The 24637-nt window shown below is 48.1% G+C and overlaps 1 protein-coding gene across 1 annotated transcript in view; it reads left to right on the top strand.

The window, feature by feature from the left end:
* Positions 1-818: 818 nt before the first annotated feature.
* Positions 819-24637, top strand: part of OXCT1 (3-oxoacid CoA-transferase 1) — a 45058-nt gene continuing 21239 nt past the window's right edge. Inside the window, exons 1-11 of the mRNA XM_075267466.1 lie at positions 819-956; positions 4977-5085; positions 6937-7027; positions 13568-13703; positions 14539-14688; positions 15901-16007; positions 18560-18620; positions 21614-21721; positions 22446-22560; positions 22924-23018; positions 23694-23742. Of these exons, the coding sequence (XP_075123567.1) occupies positions 885-956; positions 4977-5085; positions 6937-7027; positions 13568-13703; positions 14539-14688; positions 15901-16007; positions 18560-18620; positions 21614-21721; positions 22446-22560; positions 22924-23018; positions 23694-23742 (1093 nt within the window). The 5' untranslated portion in view covers positions 819-884. The remainder of the gene's footprint in view (positions 957-4976; positions 5086-6936; positions 7028-13567; positions 13704-14538; positions 14689-15900; positions 16008-18559; positions 18621-21613; positions 21722-22445; positions 22561-22923; positions 23019-23693; positions 23743-24637) is intronic.

Raw genomic sequence — 24637 nt, 5'->3', positions numbered from 1 at the left:
TGCCTTGTGTGAACTTGGCCTACGGCTAGCACAAGCAATGTATTACGGTGCGATCTCTTACCGGTGTAAAGGTTAACCTGACTCGTAACCGCACCGAGTGTTAACCTGACTCTCAATGGCTTTTGTTGTCTTCTGAGATGTCACAGCACAGAAAGTTATCACGCTGCAGAAAGTCAAGATAAACCGTGCTACGTCTGTACGTGCGATAGTTCAGTGTTAAGGAATTCCAGTGCATTTATACCTCCATCTTGGATTTATAGCGACCACGTCTATATAAGGCTATGGCGACGTGTCACGACTAAAACCGTTGTGGGACTTGGCTGTGACTTCGTATCATGTAACTTGTTAGATCTGTGATTTGCCCGGGGCCATGCGACGACTTTGGCTGCAAATCATATCGGGCGACCCAAGATCATCGTGGCGCTCTGCGGCGCATTCACTATTGCAACCCTGAGGGTGCTGCAACTGCAACGTCTAAGTGCCCAAAAAATCCAACCGTGCCCTTTTTGCATCTAGAAGTCACAGCACCCTCGAGGGTCACAGGTCACAATATGACCCCGTTACTGACGGAGTCGCAGGATGACATGGCGATCTATAGTCACTCCAACCCCACGGTTATCATCACATTGTGTATATCAGTGTGATGTCATACGGGAGACTATACAGTGCACCTGGCCTGTTCTAATATGAGGAACACACTCGGCTCTGCTACATCTGTCCATGCATACCCGCCTGCAGGGAGACCATGAGAATGTTTGGGTCGGGGCAGGCTGTGGCGTCTTGCAGGGGCGGCCTCTGCACCTTGTCCCTCCCCCACTCCTCCTGGCAGGGCTCCTCTCCTTCCCTCCCGGCCTCCTCTCTTCTTGCTGCTCTGCTCTCCTGATATGATGGCCGCCTGCAGATTCCTCCCGTCCGTCCGGAGAGGCCTGAGCCTGCCGAGGAGTGTGCCCAGCAAGGTATGGCCTGTGCCCGACTACAGGGCGACCACTGTGCAGGGCGCTGCGTGCATGTGTGTGACGTTGTAGTGTGTCGTTACATTGTGTCACTTTGTATCATCGCTCTGCAGGCTGCCTCCCTGTGTGACAGCTGCTCTGACCTTGACGTCACAAGTGCCCGGGCCGGGGGTGCAGGTGCCCAGTGTGTGTCCGGGCCTGAGCTGCATTACACACTAACTTTGCACCATAGTAGTGTCAACTTTTTGGCATTTTTTGGGGGGATGATTGGAGACACCCCTATAGGGAGCAGGGTGGCACAAACTATCCCTTTAACTAAAAGAGTTACCAAGTTACCCCATAGTAGGGTGGGCACTGGGCATAGTGGGATTATATGACCTGGTGGGCACTGGGCGTGTAGGGCAGAAGTTGTGACCCCTATATTGGGCATAGTGGGGTTATATGACCTGGAGGGCACTGGGTGTGTAGGGCAGAAGTTGTGACCCCTATACTGGGCATAGTGAGGGTTATATGACCTGGTGGGCACTGGATGTGTAGGGCAGAAGTTGTGACCCCTATACTGGGCATAGTGGGGGTTATATGACCTGGTGGGCACTGGATGTGTAGGGCAGAAGTTGTGACCCCTATATTGGGCATAGTGGGGTTATATGACCTGGTGGGCACTGGGTGTGTAGGGCAGAAGTTGTGACCCCTATACTGGGCATAGTGGGGGTTATATGACCTGGTGGGCACTGGGTGTGTAGGGCAGAAGTTGTGACCCCGGTACTTGGCATACTAGGGTTATATGACCTGACGGGCACTGGGTGTGTAGGGTAGAGGTTGTCACCCTTATACTGGGCATATTGGGGGTTCTATGACTTGCTGGGTGTGTAGGGCAGAAGCTGTGACCCCTGTACTGGGCATAGTGGTGGTTATATGACCTGGAGGGCACTGGGTCTGTATGGCAGAAGATGTGACCCCTATATTGGGCATAGTGGGGGTTCTATGACTTGGTGGGTCCTGGGTGTGTAGGGCAGAAGCTGTGACCCCTATATTGGGCATAGTGGAGGTTATATGACCTGGCGGGCACTGGGTGTGTAGGGTAGAGGTTGTCACCCTTATACTGGGCATAGTGGGGGTTATATGACCTGGCGGGCACTGGGTGTGTAGGGTAGAGGTTGTCACCCTTATACTGGGCATAGTGGGGGTTATATGACCTGGAGGGCACTGGGTCTGTATGGCAGAAGTTGTGACCCCTATATTGGGCATAGTGGAGGTTATATGACCTGGCGGGCACTGGGTGTGTAGGGTAGAGGTTGTCACCCTTATACTGGGCATAGTGGGGGTTATATGACCTGGAGGGCACTGGGTCTGTATGGCAGAAGTTGTGACCCCTATATTGGGCATAGTGGAGGTTATATGACCTGGCGGGCACTGGGTGTGTAGGGTAGAGGTTGTCACCCTTATACTGGGCATAGTGGGGGTTATATGACCTGACGGGCACTGGGTGTGTAGGGTAGAGGTTGTCACCCTTATACTGGGCATAGTGGGGGTTATATGACCTGGCGGGCACTGGGTGTGTAGGGTAGAGGTTGTCACCCTTATACTGGGCATAGTGGGGGTTATATGACCTGGAGGGCACTGGGTCTGTATGGCAGAAGTTGTGACCCCTATATTGGGCATAGTGGGGATTCTATGACTTGGTGGGTCCTGGGTGTGTAAGGCAGAAGTTGTGACCCTGGTGCTTGGCATACTGGGGTTATATGACCTGGTGGGCACTGGGTGTGTAGGGCAGAAGTTGTGACCTCTATACTGGGCATAGTGGGGGTTATACAGTATGAGCTGGTGGACACTGGGTCTGTATGGCAGAAGTTGTGACCCTATATTGGGCATAGTGGGGGTTATATGACCTGGCGGGCACTGGGTGTGTAGGGCAGAAGTTGTGACCCCGGTACTTGGCATACTGGGGTTATATGACCTGGTGGGCACTAGGTGTGTAGGGCAGAGGTTGTCACTCGATGCAGGACATGTGCAGGTTATTTCGGGGACCTTGGTGATCCTGAATTTATTTGCTCAGTACTTACAAGATCCTGAAGTGCAGTAACACACTCAGCTCTGCTACATCTCTACATCTAAAGATGCCAGGTGTCATTTGGGTTTGCAATTTTTATATCTGTAGAAAATTTACAGCACCAGCTATATAACTGATGGGGAGGCAGAAAAGGACTGGCACAAGTGTGAACGGAGCCTTATAGGCAGTGGTTATGTGCTGCACGGTCATAGCTCAGCTACATGGAGAATTCTCACGTGGTTTTCCCCAATAATCCCGCCCCTGTGTATATATCCCGGGTATACGGCGCCTTTGCACTTGTCTTATACTATTACTTGTGGCATATTGATTAGAAATCCAATCCATATCAGATTGGTGGGGAGGGGACAGGTGAGCACTGGGACCCCCGCCCTGTCTGAGCTCATCACTTCACCAAGTTTTTTTGATATTTTGATGTGTGCGTGTGGTTTTTTTTTTGTTTTTTTTCTGTTTTCTAACTACAGGGTCCGTGAAAAGCACAGATAGCACGCAGATGCCATTCTTGTGAAATCTGTTCCACTTTCCATGGACCTGGGGTGCCTAAATCTTGTAGTTTGGCTCCTCTGATGACCTGATGTCATGTGACCACCCCTGCTCTACTCCGAGGACAAGCAGGAGGAGAAAAGTGGAGTCAGTCACATGATCCAGAGTCAGCGCATCATTGCGAGATGTCTAGGCCACAGGTAGTGCTAGAAAATGCACTTTTAGGGCAATGGGCAAGTAAGAGCAGCTACACTAAGGCTAAAATATAAAGAAATCTTCCCTGGGTGTCTCTAGAGATCAGACATGTCACCCTCTTCCCCCGCTCTGTCCTGCATGAGACTGTAAGACAACTGGCTGCAGCAGGAGCCTCCCCCCCATGTCATTATAAAGTAAACTGGCAGACGAAGCCCTTTGTTTTATGCAGGATTTCAATTCTGTGCAGAAAATCCTGCAGACCGTCTCTCCTGTTACTGGTATTTCTATACAGGGTTCCTTTAAGAACTCGGCTGCCTCTGTAGAATCAGTGAGTTTTAAGGAGGATGGAGTAACCCCTTACATATGGAGGCCATGTGTCCTCTGCAGGGGGTAACACGTGTAGCTGACGGGCTGTCACTTTCTGTCTGTGAACGTGTCTCCAGGGTCACATGGCCGCCATTGTTCTAGCTTCAGGGCGCTGTAAACAAGGTCATGTACAGGCAGCGACGTCAGCGGCCGGTCACCTGAATCCTGGAGGGGCGGACAATGCTAAGAATAAGCTGCCAGTATATTTATGCAGCGAGAAGTTTGGCAGAATCTCACCACCGTACCCTCGGGGTGTGACCGCATGTACCCGCTAAGGTCATAAAACTGCAGCCAAGTGTCAGTCACTGCAGAGTTTGTGGTGCAGGTTTTTAGGTAAATATTCTAAAAATTTGCAAAAATGCAGAATTTTGCAGTTGAACCTATTGTCGCTGCAGTTTCTGACCCCACCGGGTCATCCTAAGACGTTGCATGTGTCCTGACCCTGAAATAAGAGCGCTTACTATGTATATAGGCTGCCGGGGTCACGTGTATACAGCAATGACTCGATCTGCAATCTCTGTACCTACGGCAGGCCACTGTGCACACTACGCTGACAGATTCGGTGATATCGTGTGTCATTGCCATGAGAAATCCACTACCCGCTTCTTACCAGACACGACAAACCGTGAGACGTGTAAAACTTGTAGAACGACCTCCAGTAGTATGAACGTTTTAGGCGGCAGCTTTTATTACTTAAGCTCGGAGTTCTGCTTTATTAACTAATAAAAAGCCAGTGCTATAGCGGGATAGAGACGAGCGGCTGCTGGACACATCGGGCTCTGCTTATCTCTGGAATTAACAAATGTGTATGTGTGTGTGTATATATATATATATATATATATATATATATATATATATATTATATATTATGTCCTTCCTTTCATTCCGCTCATTGACCTCTCTGTTTGCAGGTCTGCTCTTGTTACTTCTCTACGTCCGGTTCACACAATGCAAAGTTTTACAGTGATCCAGTGGAAGCGGTGAAAGACATCCCGGACGGCTCCACGCTGCTGGTTGGCGGTAAATGGCCACGTCTGATTATTTTTGTTTAAAGTGGATCATTGAGAAAGCCTGTGAGTCCTGCTCCCCCCCCCCACTCATAGAGAAAGCCTGTGAGTCCTGCTCCCCCCCCCACTCATAGAGAAAGCCTGTGAGTCCTGCTCCCCCCCCCCACTCATAGAGAAAGCCTGTGAGTCCTGCTCCCCCCCCCACTCATAGAGAAAGCCTGTGAGTCCTGCTCCCCCCCACTCATAGAGAAAGCCTGTGAGTCCTGCTCCCCCCCACTCATAGAGAAAGCCTGTGAGTCCTGCTCCCCCCCACTCATAGAGAAAGCCTGTGAGTCCTGCTCCCCCCCCACTCATAGAGAAAGCCTGTGAGTCCTGCTCCCCCCACTCACAGAGAAAGCCTGTGAGTCCTGCTCCCCCCCCACTCATAGAGAAAGCCTGTGAGTCCTGCTCCCCCCCCCCACTCATAGAGAAAGCCTGTGAGTCCTGCTCCCCCCCCACTCATAGAGAAAGCCTGTGAGTCCTGTCCCCCCACTCATAGAGAAAGCCTGTGAGTCCTGCTCCCCCCCCACTCATAGAGAAAGCCTGTGAGTCCTGCTCCCCCCCCCCACTCATAGAGAAAGCCTGTGAGTCCTGCTCCCCTCCCCCACTCATAGAGAGAGCCTGTGAGTCCTGCTCCCCCCCACTCATAGAGAAAGCCTGAGTCCTGCTCCCCCCACTCATAGAGAAAGCCTGTGAGTCCTGCTCCCCCCACTCATAGAGAAAGCCTGTGAGTCCTGCTCCCCCCCCCACTCATAGAGAAAGCCTGTGAGTCCTGCTCCCCCCCCACTCATAGAGAAAGCCTGTGAGTCCTGCTCCCCCCCCCCACTCATAGAGAAAGCCTGTGAGTCCTGCTCCCCCCCCCCACTCATAGAGAAAGCCTGTGAGTCCTGCTCCCCCCCCCCCACTCATAAAGAAAGCCTGTGAGTCCTGCTCCCCCCCCCCCACTCATAGAGAAAGCCTGTGAGTCCTGCTCCCCCCCCCCCCACTCATAGAGAAAGCCTGTGAGTCCTGCTCCCCCCCCCCCACTCATAGAGAAAGCCTGTGAGTCCTGCTCCCCCCCCCCCACTCATAGAGAAAGCCTGTGAGTCCTGCTCCCCCCCCCCCACTCATAGAGAAAGCCTGTGAGTCCTGCTCCCCCCCCCCCCACTCATAGAGAAAGCCTGTGAGTCCTGCTCCCCCCCCCCCACTCATAGAGAAAGCCTGTGAGTCCTGCTCCCCCCCCCCCACTCATAGAGAAAGCCTGTGAGTCCTGCTCCCCCCCACTCATAGAGAAAGCCTGTGAGTCCTGCTCCCCTCACTCATATATAAAGCCTGTGAGTCCTGCTCTCCCCCCACCCACCCCCCATACACTTACTGTATGTTAGTGCAGAGGTGTGATGTGTATGTGTATACATATATATATATTTAGCACATGTATATAGGCAGCAGGTCAGGCCCAGAGTCTTTTATGGCCATCCGGAGCCATTACGGTTATCTTTATGTCGCGCAGGTGGAGTAGACTTTACTACCTAATAAAGTTCCGATCACTTTAAAGTCGGCCTATTAAACTGTAATGTAACACTGAGGAGGTTTATGGAGACTGTGGTACCCGCGGTCAGACCTCGCTGGGGTATGTGACGCCCGCTACGGGATGATGAGACTGCTGCAATTACATGAGACCGCTAGTACCCCGGGGGCAACGCTTAGTAGTTCATGGTGGGCATGAATATGGGGGGACATTCATAATGTAAACCAAACCTTCTCCATCGCCCCCCGCCCATCCCTTGGACGCCATCTTATAGTTATCGGACGTTCCCACTTCATGGCTCTTCTTGTTCTTCTCCAGGTTTCGGGTTATGTGGGATTCCAGAGAATCTTATCGGGGGTCTCCTTAAAACTGGTGTGAAAGGAATAACGGCCGTGAGCAACAATGCTGGGTAAGTGGCCGTCACCCCCATCGTCCACCCCGGACGCCACCGCCGTGTATTATCAGTCGCGGTCTCTGGCCGGCCCCTGTGTCTGTAGTAATCCAGAGCTTTATGGGAATGTCTGCTATTGCTTCCTGTTATCAGCCATACTAGGCCAATGTAAGGATGTTAAGACTTTTTCGCCACCCTCGCCGTTTTCCATTAAAGGGGCGTTCTGAGGGTGAGGCCGTTGGTCCCCGCCGGATCAGTCATTATGTCCGAAAACTGATATGGCCGGGGTGGACGCGTTGTAGATGGCGGTCTCCATGAATCGCCCTCCATGTGTCATGTCTCTTGAGACCTTTTCCTAAATCTGACGCAGCGTTTGTGGTGTACACGTGGCGTTAACTTTACCACCGTGCGTCAAATCTATCTATAGGCCCCCGATTTACCGGAGGGTGTCCTTGGGCCTTCAATGCTTTATAACGTCATGGCTGGCGGTGGGTGCGCCTCCTATATGGCGAGTAACAGAGGCACATTCGCCTGCAGGCTTATAATTGGCGCAGATTTTTAGCATTGATGGTAATAAATCTGATGTTGCAGGTGGTCCAAAAATAGAAATAGTTTTGCGCAAAACCACGATTTGCACCAAAAAAAGTGCAACTTTTTACGCCAGAGGCCTGGCAAACAAAGCGTAAAAAAAATCCGCACTACTGAATTGGGTGAGAAGTCGCAGAAACTTTCACTTACGGCCGCGTTGACTTTGTTGTATAAAGTTCTGGAAACGTCTGTCGCTTGTTTTCCATCATCTGATCTAGGCAGGAATGTTGGGCAAGGTGCCCGCTCTGGGCGTTAATGCTGCAGCACGGGGTTATGTAACTCCCGGCAGGCAGATGTAGCAGAGCCCATGTTGTCATTAACCCTTTAGAGCTTGCGAGTTATAATGGCGCCATATGGGTTACATTATATACCTGCTGGCTGCTCATAAACCGCCAGTAACTCGCACGTTCTCCTGATGAGCTGTGGTAGACGCGCTCGGCTCTGCTTCATCCACACCCAGGTCTTGCATTGACCTAATGAGCCGTGACCCCGACATGCAGTAGCGGAGCTATAACGTCTTCTCATTAATAATTTACCATGTCCTGTACATTAAGTCTTAATGAGGTGATGGGGCGGACCCCGCGAGATAAGGCGCCAGATCGTGCACTGATTCACCTATACGCTGAGTGTGGCGAAGCGGCCGTATGAGCGAGCAGAACTGACTGCGAGAATCTATACGTGGCTGTAGTGTACAGAGGATAGAAGCGGGTTATAGGATATATATGACTAGAGAGGGATCCTATAGCTGAAGGGTCTGACCATGATAAGAATAACATGGCCGCTGTCTTCCGCAAACCCAGTGCGCATGACCACGGTCCGTGGTATTACAATTCGACTCCATTAGTTTATGTTGTAGTACCAGAAACAACCTGTGGACAGAGGTGGCGCTGTTTCTGGACGAAAGCAACCATATCTTTCTATTTCTAGACAACTCCCTAAGTTTTCAGGTTAAGCTGGTGGTCTAGAAGTAACAAGGGGGAGAGTCCAAAAACGAATGGACTAAGTGTGCAATTTTGTAAAATCTGCCTTTCCCGTTTATAAAGGACAATTCCTGTCCAAGGCATTTGGCATATGACCCATGACCCTATAGTACAGACCCCAGACCCGGACTCTTGACTCCTGTAGATCTCCATATTCCTGGGCTCTGCTGCAGACTGTAGGGGAAACTTAAGACGGGGGTTTCGTACGCCAGTCTTATAGGGGTATATGGGACTTATTATTTGACCTCATCCACTGAATATCCATGAAGGTCTGATTCTCAGTCTCATTCAAGTCAATGAGCTGCAACACTGAGCACATTTACTATACAATTACAGTGCGGTGCGTGGTAAGTAGTGAAGATTGCCGCAGCAATCTGTATCCTAATAATGGACCATCCCTTTAAGCACGGCATGAAGATTTGCCTGCTAGTGAAGAAAGTCACCCAATCGTGTTGCACATCGTTGCCACAAATAGGGCCTGAGCTCTTCTGGAATGTCTTATGGCAGCTCCACCACTTAAGCTGCAGTACCAGACATCACCAGTGGACAGGTGTGGCGCTGTTTATAGAAGAGCAAGCCTAGGTAGCCCCTTTAAGGTTCTGTCCTCACACTTGCGGCTACATATTAGCTGGACCATTGTCAGGAGATTGCAGGGTTGTGGGCCCGCGGTGTGTAGTGCCCCTGTGTATCGTACGTGTCCTGCCATCACATCTGTGTCATTGCCAGGACTAACCTTGTCAGTGCGTTCAGTATCTGTGACTATTTGGCCACCCCACGTGCTATGGCTGCCGGAGGCATGAGGCGTTATCAGCAGGCGCGCTATCGTCTATTTATAGGAAGAACAGCTACCAGCCAGGAGCCTCTTAATGTGCCATAGTATCTCATTGTTGGTCCTTGGAAAGCTGGGTGACCACCGAAAATGTCAGCCATTATAGTACCCACTGCAGCGAGAACATTGCAATGATCCTGAAATCCGGATTAGATTCCCATGTAGCAGACTTGCTGTTCCGGTGATGGTCACGGTGGCCATATTGGGTGTCACTCAGGTTTCCAAATGACCATTTGAAAAACACAGATTTGGTATTTTCATGCGTATGTTGTAGTAATACCAAATATATACTTCACACAGAATGATGAAAAAAAAATCCAAAAAGTGTCAGAATTGTGTTTTTTCTGTTTTCCTTCTAAAAACAGTAAACTAGTGAATTCTATGTGGCCCAAAATGTCATTAAAAACAGAATTTTGGGGCACAATAAACAAAAAGACTTCCATTTATATTTGGTTCAGGTTAATCCCGGGCAGAGAAGACTGCAGTGAGATAAGACTCCCCCTAGTGGCAGCTGCAAGACACTTCATTTAACCCTTCAGGTGCAGTCCTTTTTGAACCTTTAGGACAAAAGTCATCATTTTTAGTTTTTTTTTTCTCTCTTTACATATTTATGATATTGAAGATGATCAGATGGTGGGTGTACAGGATTGGCGCAGGATCCGACATTAGGTTTTATGGACAGTCCCGGATGTTGTAATCTGGTTACACCACCATACAGTACCTGTATACCTCTGGCCACATATGGTGGTTATACCCATGTAGCGTGTCTTACTGGACCATATGTGACCCCTGGAGGTCACGTATACGTTGTATGGTGCAATACATGCTTTATCTATCCTTACACTTTCTCTATATCCAGTGCCCATCCTGTATATATGTATACACAGAAGTCTATAGCCAGGCTGATATCTGCTGGCCGCCCCCCAGTAGCCGCGCTCTGTGTGTGCAGCCGGGTTTGTCACGTATTATCTGATCACCCCCTGACACACTTCTCCTTGTTCTGCCATTGGCAGCTCATTTAGATAAGATAATCTCTGGATTCTCTATTTGCTTAAACCCCCCCCCCCCCTGCACCTGCGGCCTCTCCTGACTATACAGTAACGCCTGTGTGTCCTCACCTAGAGGGTACAAGGTATGGACTGGGTGCAGGCTATTCCTTCATGGGTTACATTCCAAAGAATAAGGGCGAGTTCACGTTAGGCTGTTACCTGCGAGGCCGCCTTATCTGCTTGTCAGCACCAGGGGGCGCTGCAGACTGTGCTGTTCCTATGCACCAGCAGTCAGAGAGAGGCTAGAGCAGGATTGCTCCTTTAACCCCCTATATGCCACAGTTAAACATAGGAAGGGGCAGACCTTAGGGCATGATGGATTGCAGAACGGTAGTAGTCGGGCCTAGTAGATGGTATCTGGGCTTCTGACTGCCGTGGTGTACGGAGTATAGTGAAGCTGCAATCCAAAGATCATTGTGACGTCCTCAAGTGGGGCTAAAAATTATGGAATAAAGTTTATGAAAAAAAGTACAGAGCTGTGACCCACGTTATATAACCTGTCCGGAGGACACTAAAGGAGGGGTAAAATGATCAGTCATACGTAGCCAAAAATCTTACCAATAGAAACTACAGCTTGTCCTGCAAAATACAAGACCTCCAATGAATAGTGAAAGTTACATCTCCTTGCATGTGGCAAATACAAATACGATGATTTGTATCACTTGTCTAGCCGAGGACGTAGCTGCTACGTCCTAACTTCTAATGCCCATATTTCAGGACTCGTTTGGACTATGAAGATCATCTTATGTTCATTTTAAAGATGAGAATATCGTCTTTAAAATGATACCAAGTTCTCCACGTTAACCCTTACTGTGCCAAAGCGATTCACTCTTGAAAACGCTATTGGGGATTGAGATCTCATTGAAGATCTCAATTCTCGACAGCGTATTTAACAGCAATTCGCTAAAAATCTGTAAGGGCTATTATGAAGATCTTGGTATCATTGTAAAGATGGGATTCTCTTCTTTAAAATGAGTCTAAAGTTATCTTCATAGCCCAAACGAGTCCTGAGATACAGGACTTTAAAGTGTCCCCCCCCCCCCTCCTGTCTCGGGAAGCATTAGTGAAACAGGAAGGGGGGAGGAGGAGCCCTGCAGCGTGCAGAGAGACACAGAGACAGAGAAGCATTTTCTCTGTCTCTGTACCTAACCTGTATGTGACCCCAGGAGGGGGGAGAAGGGATTCAGTCCCTATTTCCCCCCTCCTGTCAATCAGAGAGCATAGTCAATCAGAGAGCATACTGTACATTTGCACTCTGATTGTCACATACAGTTATAATGTAATTCCCCCCTGAGCTTTTCTAGTGGGGTATTCTTATGTTATACCCCCTGAACATAACCAGGAAGTTTGTTGGCACTGTGACCCAGACGTTTACCATTGTCCAGGTCGCAGCGCCAAAAAAAAAGTCGCATCAAACACTTACACAACACATACAAAGTCGTGAATAAAGTTTACATTTCACCCAATCCCTGTCCTGTCTATACCTGAGCTTTCTACAGTAAAATACGTCTCTAGTGATGTCCGTTACACGCTAAAATAATAGTAATAACGATTATCACTAGAGATGAACGTATAGATTGCCAAAATTATGATAGGGGGATGGAAAATAACATTTTTATGTAAAGTCCCATTTAATTTGCATGCACAAAATGGGCGCATTTCTGCGACTTTGGCATTTCTTTAACACCCGCCCTTGTAAATATATACATGTGTGGTATGTACTGTATGTATAGTGTGGTATGTACTGTGTATATATACATGTGTGGTATGTACTGTATGTATAGTGTGGTATGTACTGTGTATATATACATGTGTGGTATGTATGAACTCCTCACATAGTGCAGTTTTTTTATAAAGTACATTTTGTTTGCAGAATGGGATTGCTTTAGTCGCACTTTAGTGTTTGCCGCAAAGTTGAATGAAGGTGGTTGAATATATGAAACAGTAAATTGTGTTTTTATATACGGTATGCTGTGCAATCTCAGAAAAGTTAGATTTTGGTATCACAGTCACCGTTTGGTAGGTGCACTATAGCTTTTTAACATATTAGTGAATAACAGCAAAATCCTGCTTGTCTTCTGTATTCGTGTTTTTGGGAGTCCGAGCTCTTGTTGTAGTTGATGTTTGCGGTACATATAGTATATATACACATTGTATACACCATAAGCTATTATTTTAAATGTATTTTGTATATGAATCTGAGAATAAACATGAGTTTTAGGCGCAAATATGTGTGTTAGCGCATTTTTTCAAAAAATGTTTTGTGTTTGTCACAAAGTTGCAGGAAGGTGGATGTGGCTATTGATGACCCATATCTAATTGTCAGGTTGTCTACTTTCAAAAATATATAGGGTTTAGGGGTTCACTTACTTTTCATGGTGTGTAATCCCTACATTTTATAGGATGATACTTTTTTAACATTTCCAGCTTCAAAGCAGATTTCTGTTCCTTCCAGTTCTGGTGATTTTGTGAAGACACGTGCATGCGGGTTCAGGCCATAGTGATATGTATGAACTCTGCACATGTTGAACTCTTATTTTTAGGAGGTTTGGTGCATTTAATTTATTGTTTGGTTTCCGCTTTATACATTTATTTGCATTTTTTCACAAAACATTCACTTCAAATCAAAATTGCATGAAGGTGCCTGGTCGTATACAGTACCAAGTGGCTTTCTGACAACGCTGCAGGTGTCTACTTTAAGAAAATATATAGGTATGGGGGGTAGGGTTGGATGCTTTTTTTAATGTTGCAATTTAGCTTTGATCTCAAAACTGTGAAAATTGCTCTGCTACTGGAGACTAAATTTAAATTTCTAGAGACCCTTGGCAGTGAAAGGGTTAAAGTTTATATATTTCGAATGATTCATTGTGTTCCCAAAATGGTGTCATTGAAAAATGCAAATCATCCTGCAAAAAACAAGCCCTCTTAGGGTTATGTTGACATTATGACTGCCTTTAGCCACCACTAGGGGGAGCACAGTGTAGATTTCTACCTTCTCAACTCTATAAATTGGTCTGGCGCCTGAGCTCCCCCTACTGGTGGCTGCGGACATTGAGTAGTGATTTAGTCACTTTCTTCTCATGTGATCCTCAGTTTGCTTTTGTTTTTGCAGAGTTGATGACTTTGGCCTAGGCCTCCTCCTGAAAACCAAACAGATCAAGCGCATGGTGGCCTCCTATGTCGGGGAGAATGCAGAGTTCGAAAGACAGTATCTCCAAGGAGAGCTGGAGGTGGAGCTCGTCCCTCAGGTGATCCTGGCCTCATTTATAGAACGGGCACAAATAATACCGCCATATAGTACCAAATAATACCGCAGCTAGCTAGAAGCATAGTCTTCTATACTTCTCTTCCAGTGTTTGGCACGTGTCCTCCAGCAGTCCCTGCTTATTCAGTGTCTGTATTGGGAAAATATTGTCATTTCTGGAAGTTTCAATATTTCTATGGCTGCCCACGCCCTCTGACTACACTCCCTGCACACTGTAGTCAGAGGTCCAATACTATGTAGGTTGGAATCATGCATGCACTTATTTTTGGGCATGTCCGTTATACTTTATACTACTTCTTGCTGGATCTAACAGGGGTGAGCCTGCAGGTTCTCCGTGTGAATGGGGCAGTAGTGGGCATGCTCAGCCAGCATTCCATTGATTTCTATGGGACTTCTGGAACAGTCACCCACAGCAGTCTCATAGAAGTCAATGGAGTGCTGGCAGAGCATGCCCACTACTGCTGCATTCACACTGATGACCTGCAGGCCTGCCCTTGTTCTTTTACTTCATTTGGGGCACTGGGGAAGACTTGCAGACCCCTGTTCTTAGTGCACATTTTGGTGATGTCACATGTTCTAGACGTGCCCTGCTCTGTTCTCCAGCAATCGACTGCAGCATATGGGATCTGTAACCTTCTCTACAAGGACGTTCAGTGCGAAGCCAAATGCTTCTCCACCTGCGCCCCAGCCTACGTCCTGATATTTGCAGCCGATGACCGCGCACGCGCACGTTACATCTCCTCTAATAGAGAAGGATTTTCTTGTTGCAGAAAAATAAATGTTTCATGAAGAAATTGTGTTTCTTATCGCCCCCCCAGGGAACCCTGGCGGAGAAGGTTCGAGCCGGTGGCGCAGGTATTCCAGCGTTTTTTACGCCCACGGGTTACGGCACATTAATCCAGCAAGGAGGAGCACCTATAAAATACAATAAAGATGGCACCGTAGAGATCGCCAGCAAACCTAAAGAGGTAGGAAGGATTTACGGTGTGCGCTCTCGCTGTTACTCAACTTTATTACTGTAGTTTCCAAGGGAGTCGTAAAATGTGCGAGGACTCGAATGTTTACTTCTTCCCGATGCTGCAGACGATACCGGAGACCCAGCTGTGTGCTGCCACCTAGTGGACTCCTGGGTAATTGCTAGCCCACAAGGTCATTTTATTCAGTCATGGTGTTTGAAATCTGAGTCAGGAAAAGTTGGGTTACAATATTTCAGGAGGGACAAGGGTTTGTTTTCCGAAGGTGCAAATCCTAGGGATTTATACGGGTGCCTCATAGGGATCTACAGGGGCACAGATGTCCCCGGCCAAACCACGTAAGGTAGCAGTGGATAGATAAGTGGCTTCATATATAATTGCAGACATTTTGGTTATCGCCCACCTGTCGACATAATGGTTTTGCAGTTTTAGGACCATTGCTCAGGTCTAATGTATGAGCCACGTTTTAAGGAGCTCTTAAGCACTTTCACCATTTAATAGCTGCCCCTGCACTGTTTCCAGCACAGTTGGAATTTCGTCTCTAGCCCCCGTCGTTCCCGAGCAATCAGTGTAGTTAGATTTGATGCCTGATATGCGAACTAGACTCCCTAATATCAAGTGGGTGGTGTCAGGCAGGGAGCGATGAAGGGGGCGTGACTCAGAGCTCCAATCAGAGACTGATGGTACTATAGGTCACACCCCCTTCCCTGCTCCTTCCAAGTGACATTAGGGAGTTTGGTTAACATATCAGGGATCAAGACTAAGTGCACTGATAGCTCAGGAACGGTGTGACCTAGAGGAAAAATTCCAACTGTGCTGGAGTGGCAATGAAAGGAGCTTGCAATGGTGGAGATGGCGAAAGATCTTCTTTAAAGCTGCTTTTATATATTGCAATTTTATGAATAAATCCGTATTTCTATACTGAGGGTGACTCTGCAGAGCAGGCAGTCAGTGGCGTGCAGGTATTCTCTTCTCCACTAGGTGGCGCTATAGCTGCAGATTTGGAGATGTTTAGTATAAAATGTAATTCTGGCAGGTGCTTGTGTGCGACTGTCGGGGTGCGCGTAACCCTCAAACATGAATATTCTATACACTATGCAGAATTACTCTTCTTGACAGTCAGATCTGTGAGGCCTGATGACATTTTCGATGTATTATGAGCGCAGCCTTTAATGGACCCCCCCCCCCCTAACCCTTCTCTTCTAGGTGAAAGAATTTAATGGTCGCCACTTTGTTATGGAGAACTCCATCACTGGAGACTTTGCGTTGGTGAAGGCCTGGAAAGCGGATCGTGCGGGGAATGTTGTATTCAGGTGAGGCCACGAGGTGGACCCTGGATAGCATTTGGGGTTAGGACAATCCCTTAGATATCTTGGGATACATTCACTGCACTACAGAAGCTGAATATAAATACAAACCAATTTCCAGGGGAACAAGTGCAGGACCTGCAGGGGGCGGAGTCTGATATGAAGGTTCTCTTCTATTGTTTAGAATTGCACTGTAGGGATCACAATGTACATTTTTTTCCTATCAGTATGCCTTTGTAGAGTGGGAGGAAATCCACGCACACACTGGGAGAACATACAAACTCCTTGCGGATGTTGTTCCTGGCGGGATTCGAACCCAGGACTCCAGCGCTGCAAGGCTGCAGTGCTAACCACTGAGCCACCGTGTTGCCCCCTATTGTTTAGAATTTGTCAAGTACAAGGCAGAAGACCCATATCCGCTCTCCTTCAGAACTTTGTTTCATAGGCTAGCTCAGGGGTAGGGAACCTTCGGCTCTCCAGCTGCTGTGAAACTACAACTCCCAGCATGCTCCATTCACTTCCATGGGAGTTCCCAGAACAGCAGAGCCAGTATGCATGCTGGGAGTTGTAGTTTTGCAACAGCTGGAGTGCCGTATGTTCCCTACCCCTGGGCTAGCTGCTACAAACCTCAACGCTGTGACTATGGCTGAGGCAGAACAGTAGCAATAATGGAGATCAGGGTGATGGGGGAACTCCGCATAACACGGGCTGATCAGCATTACACAATCACTAAGAAATTGGGGACAGGTATACACTCACTATCAGTAAGGTACTTGAATGGAGTAGCCTGTGATATGCCGAGATCAATAAAGCAAGTAATACCGCCATATAGTAGTCAGATCCCAGTCGATCCGCATAGTACACTCTTAATATAGTCTGATCAGACGTGGTCAGAGGCAGAACACACAGGGGTGAACCTGCCCCTTTCGCAGCCCGAGCCGAACGACAGAAAGCCCCCCCCCCCCCCGGAGGAGGGGGTGGGGCTAAGCAAAGGGGCAGGGCTTATTGACGTTCGGCAGGCAGAGAGCAGGCACGGAGAGGACCTTCTCTCTGCCTGAGCGTGAGGGGAGGCTGCTGGAGCAGCTCCAGTGGCCTCCCCAATCCACCGCTCGGTGCTAAGCTTGTCCTGGACTGTCTTAGGTAACCAAAAATGTCGCCCTCCCTGGGGCCCTGGCATAGTGCCGCCTGAAGCGCTCGCTTCATGTCGCCTCATGGGAGGTGCGGCGCTGAGAACACACAACTATTACATCCATTGACGTAAAGAAGATGTCTTCTCTGATTCTTGACTAATCTTCTCCACTAGCCCAGGCCGCCATGATGACTTAAGTGTTTACTGCCGTTCCCTCGCCCTATAGCAACAATAACCCAAAATTCACCAATTGCGCCGACCCTGAATAGAGCCAATACTTCTATATGCCGCACCGTCTGCACCGAGTAAATGTTCTATTTCCTGCGCGGAGTCTGAAGTGATCCGATATTAGCGGCTCCTTAGTCGCCCGATGCGACGGCCTCTTCCAGTCTCTGCCGTTGCGATCGTAACATTGAACATTTTTCACTTTTTTTTCACGTCCGTCAGACCCAGGATGAGATTTTCTTACTTCTCCCGGACTGTAAGTTCGTCTCCTTCATGTGTAGTTTCCAGGGTAACCCAACCCGGCTCGGCCTCTGACAGCCGCCTGCGGCGCAAGCTGCTCATCGGGCTCCGCGCACGCTCACGCATTGATCTGTTAATCTGTCTATTTGGACGTCTGGTCACTGATCGTCGGCAAAACCGAATGTTGATTCTTCCAATGTGCGGAATATTGCTGGATTTATCCAAAATTACATATTATGAATGACCCCCCCATGGATGCAGGCCGTGACTTTTCATCTGCTATAGAGTTGTAGTTTGCCGTGTAATATAGAATCAATGACCTGTGACGTGTCTAAATCCAATATCCTGTAAGCAAAAATATCACTTATGGTGCACAAAGGCAGGGCCCAGAAGCCAGGGGGGCCCGCAGGTAGCCCGCACCACACTAGGGCCGGGGAAACTTATTTGATCTCCGTTTTCTGGCTGGCAGTCTGTGCATGCTAAATGTATTCCCCCCCCGCCCTCTGGTGCACTGAAGGAGATGATGTGATACACAGCCTTCCACTGTCAGAAAGGAGAAATCAACGCTTTCATGGCAGTAATAGCAGACGGTCAGCAGCATAAAGGCGGGATTCTGTGGGGGAGGGTTTGCTATATAAGGAGGAGCTGACAGGGTGGGTATGACGGGAAGCGTGGCGTGAAGGAGTCGTCATGGCTGGGCCAGATACAGACGGAAAGGACAATGATGGCTAATAATTGTGAGGTTGTTTTTTTTGCACCCGGGCCCATGAGCCTTTAGTTAGACCCCTGATTCTAAGCATCCGTCTAAAGACCCCCCTGGCTATGGTCCATGTGTGCGCTGCTCAGCTCTGCTACATCCTGTGTCCACCATTTGTTATTGTTGTGCAGTTTTTTGCTTCTTTGTTTCGCCACCTCCTGATATCGCTTCATTTGTAATGCAAACTTTTTTTTTTTTTTTGATCAGGAAAACTGCAAGAAACTTCAACCAGCCAATGTGTAAAGCTGCCAAAGTGACGGTGGTGGAGGTGGGTGCCGCCATGTATGACTGCTGCGTGTAATATTGGCGTGTGGCTCCTGTGTGATTGTAGAACATCCCCTAAGACCTGAAGACCCTGAATGGCCATATGGAGGTCCTAGGACATTGGGCTACTAGATGGGGGGTCTCAAATAAAGCGGCCGCTCAGTGAAGCTCACCTTAACCACTTCCGGACCGCCCATAGACTATATACATCCGGGAAGTGGTTGCCTAGTTCTGACAGGACGTACCTGTACGTCCAGTCAGAACACAGCAGCTGCACGGAGATCGTGTAGCTGCTTTCACTAGGAGCCGGCTGTAACTTCAGCCGGAGCTCCTAGAGAGAAGACAGGGCAGATTTATTACCTCCCCTGCCTTCTCGATCGCTGTGTATACAGCGCTCAATGAGCGCTGTATACACGGCTATGGACGCAGCCATAAATCAGCTGCCCTCTGACCCAGCAGACACGTGATCCTGGGTGCTGGGTCCTACAGGACCCCAGATCAGCTCTGCATACTGTGTATACAGCGTGCAGGAGGCTGTATTCCTCCTGTAACTGGGGTTAAATGTACCAGCCTCAGTTATAGGAGAAATCAGCCTCAAGTACAAAAAAAAAAGTGATCAGATGTCTCCAAAGGTCTCTTATCACCTTATGGGGACACAATCTGGAAAAAAAATAAAATAAAAATATAATAAAAAAGTTTAAAAAAAAAAATGTAAATAAAATAATAATAAAAAATAAATAAATAATACGCTAATAAAACGCCGTTATTAAAGGTTATAGCCCCGCCCCCGACGACACCATACAAAATAAAAATTACCGTAACGGAGAGGAAAAACTATTTTATAAAGTTTTTCAGTGACACTTTGTGTTATTAAATAAAAAAAAAAAAAAAATTATAAATTGAAAACCAGACACAATTTCCCTCCTATTTTGTTTATATTTTCCTGGATATAAAAAAAAAATTAAAACTTTTGAAAATCAAAATAACATAAAAATAAAGCCCTATGTGTCCCCGAAAAAAGACGCAAAAATTAGTTGACTAAGACATGAGAAAAATGTTACAGCCCTCAAAACCGCACATACAAAAGAAACCTAAAATGTGTCTGGTCCTGGAGCACAAATTGGCCCGGTACTGAAGTGGTTAAACATAACACAACCCATTCCTTGGATAAGCGTCTTGCGTTGCGTCCTTGTCACCGCTCGTATCCTATACCCAGTGCATTGAGGCTCGTATCGATGGAGGGCTGGTAGCCCCAGTTGCCTGGTAACGCTGCGGAGTCTGCTCCGGCGCCTCCATTATCTCCGTGTAATGAACCTGATCGTGTTCGGCTTCTTTCCCTTTTGTTCGTGTCTATTATAATGACTGGATACAGAGAGGTTTCTTGTAACTTGTCGCAACAGAATCCCCTACCTGCAACGTGTTCAGGTGACAATTACCCCGAGGCCTCGTACAATGGCCTTGTTACAGAGCTGTCATGTGATGCTATAAAAGTCTGATGATTGAGGCGGTACATTGCGCACCGTACTATGGAGATAGGCGCGTTACATGCATATCCTAATACTGTGCCATACGGGGGCAGACACTATGGTGCGGGGCCGCTGCACTTTGCAATCCATGGGTGACCCGAGAAACCTGTGGTTTCGTATGTGTCGCCATCGTAACAGACTACAAACTAGCATAGTCAGCTCATGCAGGGCACAAATCGGCCTGCGGGATCAGACTACACGGGGTTAACTGCAACCCACGATCCTCCCCAAAAATGACGTTCCATTCTGATATTGCGTTTCTGTTACCAGAATTTAGCAACTTGTCCGATAGATAAGAAACGTTCCCGTCTGGGTCTATTTATAGCTGAAGATGTCGGAACGCGAGACCCGCCTGAGATCCGAGGCTCGGTCCTAGAGATGAGCGCTGCTGAGAGCAGGCAGGAGATAATACATTAAAAAATGTTTAGTGTAAGCGGAGCGTCCCCCGGAGGGCGAACTGTGCGGCTGCAAATACTCGGCCCCTCCTGGCACGAAACGTTTACCTGGAGAGGCTCCGATCTTCTCGGCTCAGATCTCATTCCCTCTCGTCTTTTATTCCGGTTCCTGCCATTTATGAAATGGTTTGGACTCGATGGGATTTAGGAAGTCGAATATTTCATACAAAATTCTCTTAAAGGGATTCTACCCATAAAACACATTTTTTTTCTCATTGACACGTAGGAATAGCCTTAAGAAAGTCTATTTGTCTCCTACCTTTAGATGTCTTCTCTGCGCCGCCGTTCCGTAGAAATCCCAGTTTCCGTCGGTATGTAAATGAGTTCTCTTGCAGCACTGGGGGCGGGCCCTAGACTCAAACAGCACTAGGGGCGTTCCCAATGCTGCAAGAGAACTCCAGCGCCGCCTCCATCTTCTTCTTCACCGTCGTCTTCTGGCGCAGGCGGTCAAACTTCTAGGCCTCGGGCAGAGCCCACTGTGCATGCCCACAGGCCACAAGAAAATGGCCGCTTACTTACTGTGTAAGCGGCCATTTTTCTTGTGGCTGCCAGCATGTGCAGTCGGCTCTGCCCGAGGCCTAAAAGTTTGACCGCCTGTGCCGAAAGAAGACCCTTGAAGAAGAAGATGGAGGCGGCGCTGGAGAGTTCTCTCGCAGCACTGGGGACACCCCCAGTGCTGCGAGAGAACTCCTAAGCATACCGGCGAAAACCGGGATTTCTACAGAACGGCGGCGCGGAGAAGACTTCTAAAGGTAGGAGACGAATTGCCTTTCTTAAGGCTATTCCTACGTGTCAATGATAAAAAAAATTGTGTTTTAATGGTAGAATCCCTTTAACAAAAGTTTTTCTTCTTTTCGGTTCTCGTAAATCGGGCTACTCCTCATTTTGAAACAAATTTCTATTGACTGCAGGATCTGACGACACAGGTTTTGCTTGTAGTCTGTTGCGATGACGACACAGATCTTCATAGTAGCCAAGTTTGGAACCTCTTGTGACTTTTATCTGTGTGTTTGCAGGTGGAGGAGCTTGTGGACACGGGAAGCTTTGCCCCAGAAGACATCCACATTCCCAGCATCTATGTCGATCGGATCATTAAGGGCGAGGGCTATCAGAAGAAGATCGAGGTATGATCTTGTCGTGTGACCCCCTGCCCGTCCTGTGCCCCCGGCAGTGGCATAACTATGAATGGCGGGGCCCCGTGGCAAACTTTTCACATGGGGCCCTCCCCCCTCGACCAACTGACCGGGGCCCTGCGTCGCGGGTCATATGACATCACGCAAGTAGGCCGAAGCCTGCCTGGAGTGGTAAGTAACACAGTTTTTTATGTTATCTTACCTCTCCCGGGCCTCCGATCGTTATATTCGGGGGTCCGAAAAGACCCCCGAGTATAATAGGGCTTGTGGGGCCCGCTCCATCACTTACCGATCCCGGGCCCTGCCAGGATCGGTAAGTATATAGGGATGAAGTAACTCCAGCCTGTAACGGCCTATTAGAAAAAAAAAAAAACGTAGCGGCTGTCCCCGGCCCCTAATTGTCCCTGGCCCCTAATGTCCCGGGCCCCGTAGCAGCTGCTACCACGGTAGTTACGCCACTGACCCCCGGCTCATTATATCCAGACGGACTGATATCTAATGGTCCACCCGCCATCCCGCAGTCCGTCTCGTCACTTTCTTCTGGCTCTTCCAGTCTCTTGATCATTGTGGAAGTCTCGGGGCTCATTATTTTCAGTCTCTCGTCTCCGTGACCTCGTCGTGCACTGACCGCTTGTTCTAGTCGTTGTGTGTACTGTCCATCTATTCTGTGCCGCAGTTTTTGGGAATATCCTCATACACCATTGTGTCTTATTAGAGGCTCACAATAAGGAAAGATGAAAACTCCAAGCCGAAACCGAAGAAAGAGTCCGACCTGGTAAGAGAGCGCATCATCCGGCGAGCCGCCCTGGAGTTCCAGGATGGGATGTACGGTATCCTTCATGTGTGGGGGTTCGTGTGCTAAAGGCCACCCCCGTTTTCCATAATGGTTTATCCCAAGGTAGGCCGATCGCAGATTTGTTCACTTCATGGTTATAAAAGTCCATGAGCCCTATCAAAGTACCTGGCCCTGCAGTGCTGTAGTCTTCAGCCACCACTAGGGGGAGCTCAGGATCTTACAGCATACTGTTTATACATTGTACTCTATAGTAGCACAGTATACAGTGAGCTCCTTAGCTCCCCCTGGTGGTGGCTCCTAGTAGAGAAAATTCCATTGCCAGGTCTTGACATTTCATGGTAGCGTTGTGGGTCAATGTCAGTCTCATCTATTTTACCTTAACATGCCTAAATTTCAGCAAATCTGGGTATCGGCATTCCTATGCTGGCGAGTAACTTCATAAAGAAAGATATCACTGTGCACCTACAGAGTGAAAATGGCGTCCTCGGCCTGGTACGTGGATATTATAATGTGTAGCCTACTGCTGGTCCTGCTGACTATACTATAATGTGTAGAAGAACTGACATGTATCCAGAATAAACAAAAACCTACAGAAAACTGTAGGAGCCCAAACTAATTTTTAGCCCAGTGGTCCCCCCCTCCACAGTATAATGTGCCCCAGTCGGCTCCCCCTCCATAGTATAATACAGCCAGTGGGCTCCCGCTCCACAATATAATGCGCCCCAGTGGTCGCCCCTTAACAGTATAATGCGCCCCAGTGGGCTTCCGCTCAACATTATAATACACCCCAGTGGGTTCCCGCTCCACAATATAATGCGCCCCAGTGGTCCCCTCTTAACAGTATAATGTGCCCCAGTGGGCTCCCCCTCCATAGTATAATACACCCCAGTGGGCTCCCGATCAACATTATAATACACCACAGTGGGCTCCCGCTCCACAGTATAATGCTCCCGATGGCCCCCACCCCACAGTTCACCTTTATAAATAATACCAAGCTGTGTTCCCACAAAACACACTCTGCTGAATATTGATATCACTTTCAATTTACTACGTCTGACCCAACCTGGTCACCAAGTGAATGGCTGTCATATAATACTGTGCAGGGGCACGAGAAGTCTCACTAATGGGACAAGCTGTATAAATGTGCTCATGTTCTGTCTTCTCCAGGGTCCGTACCCCACAGAAAGTGAAGTAGACCCAGATCTCATCAATGCAGGTACAGTGTATAGGAATCTGCCCCTACATGCAAAATCTCTGTAACTCTGCATGTAACTTATCCAGAGTGAGGCCTATGCTATATTCTATTGTCATGCTGCTCCTTACTGTACCAGCAGAATAGTGAGCGCAGCTCTGGAGTATAATACAGGATGTAACTCAGGATAAGTAATGTAATGTATGTACACAGTGACTGTACCAGCAAAAAAGTGAGCGCAGCTCTGGAGTATAATACAGGATAAGTAATGTAATGTATGTACACAGTGACTGCACCAGCAGAATAGTGAGCGCAGCTCTGGAGTATAATACAGGATAAGTAATGTAATGTATGTACACAGTGACTGCACCAGCAGAATAGTGAGCGCAGCTCTGGAGTATAATACAGGATAAGTAATGTAATGTATGTACACAGTGACTGCACCAGCAGAATAGTGAGCGCAGCTCTGGAGTATAATACAGGATAAGTAATGTAATGTATGTACACAGTGACTGCACCAGCAGAATAGTGAGCGCAGCTCTGGAGTATAATACAGGATAAGTAATGTAATGTATGTACACAGTGACTGTACCAGCAGAATAGTGAGCGCAGCTCTGGAGTATAATACAGGATAAGTTATGTAATGTATGTACACAGTGACTGTACCAGCAGAATAGTGAGCGCAGCTCTGGAGTATAATACAGGATGTAACTCAGGATCAGTACAGGATAAGAAATGTAATGTATGTACACAGTGACTGCAACAGCAGAATAGTGAGCGCAGCTCTGGAGTATAATACAGGATAAGTAATGTAATGTATGTACACAGTGACTGTACCAGCAGAATAGTGAGCGCAGCTCTGGAGTATAATACAGGATAAGTAATGTAATGTATGTACACAGTGACTGCAACAGCAGAA

This window comes from Leptodactylus fuscus, chromosome 1 (genome assembly GCF_031893055.1).
Source record: "Leptodactylus fuscus isolate aLepFus1 chromosome 1, aLepFus1.hap2, whole genome shotgun sequence".
Lineage (NCBI taxonomy): Eukaryota > Metazoa > Chordata > Amphibia > Anura > Leptodactylidae > Leptodactylus > Leptodactylus fuscus.
This window is presented reverse-complemented; position numbering and strand designations above follow the sequence as displayed.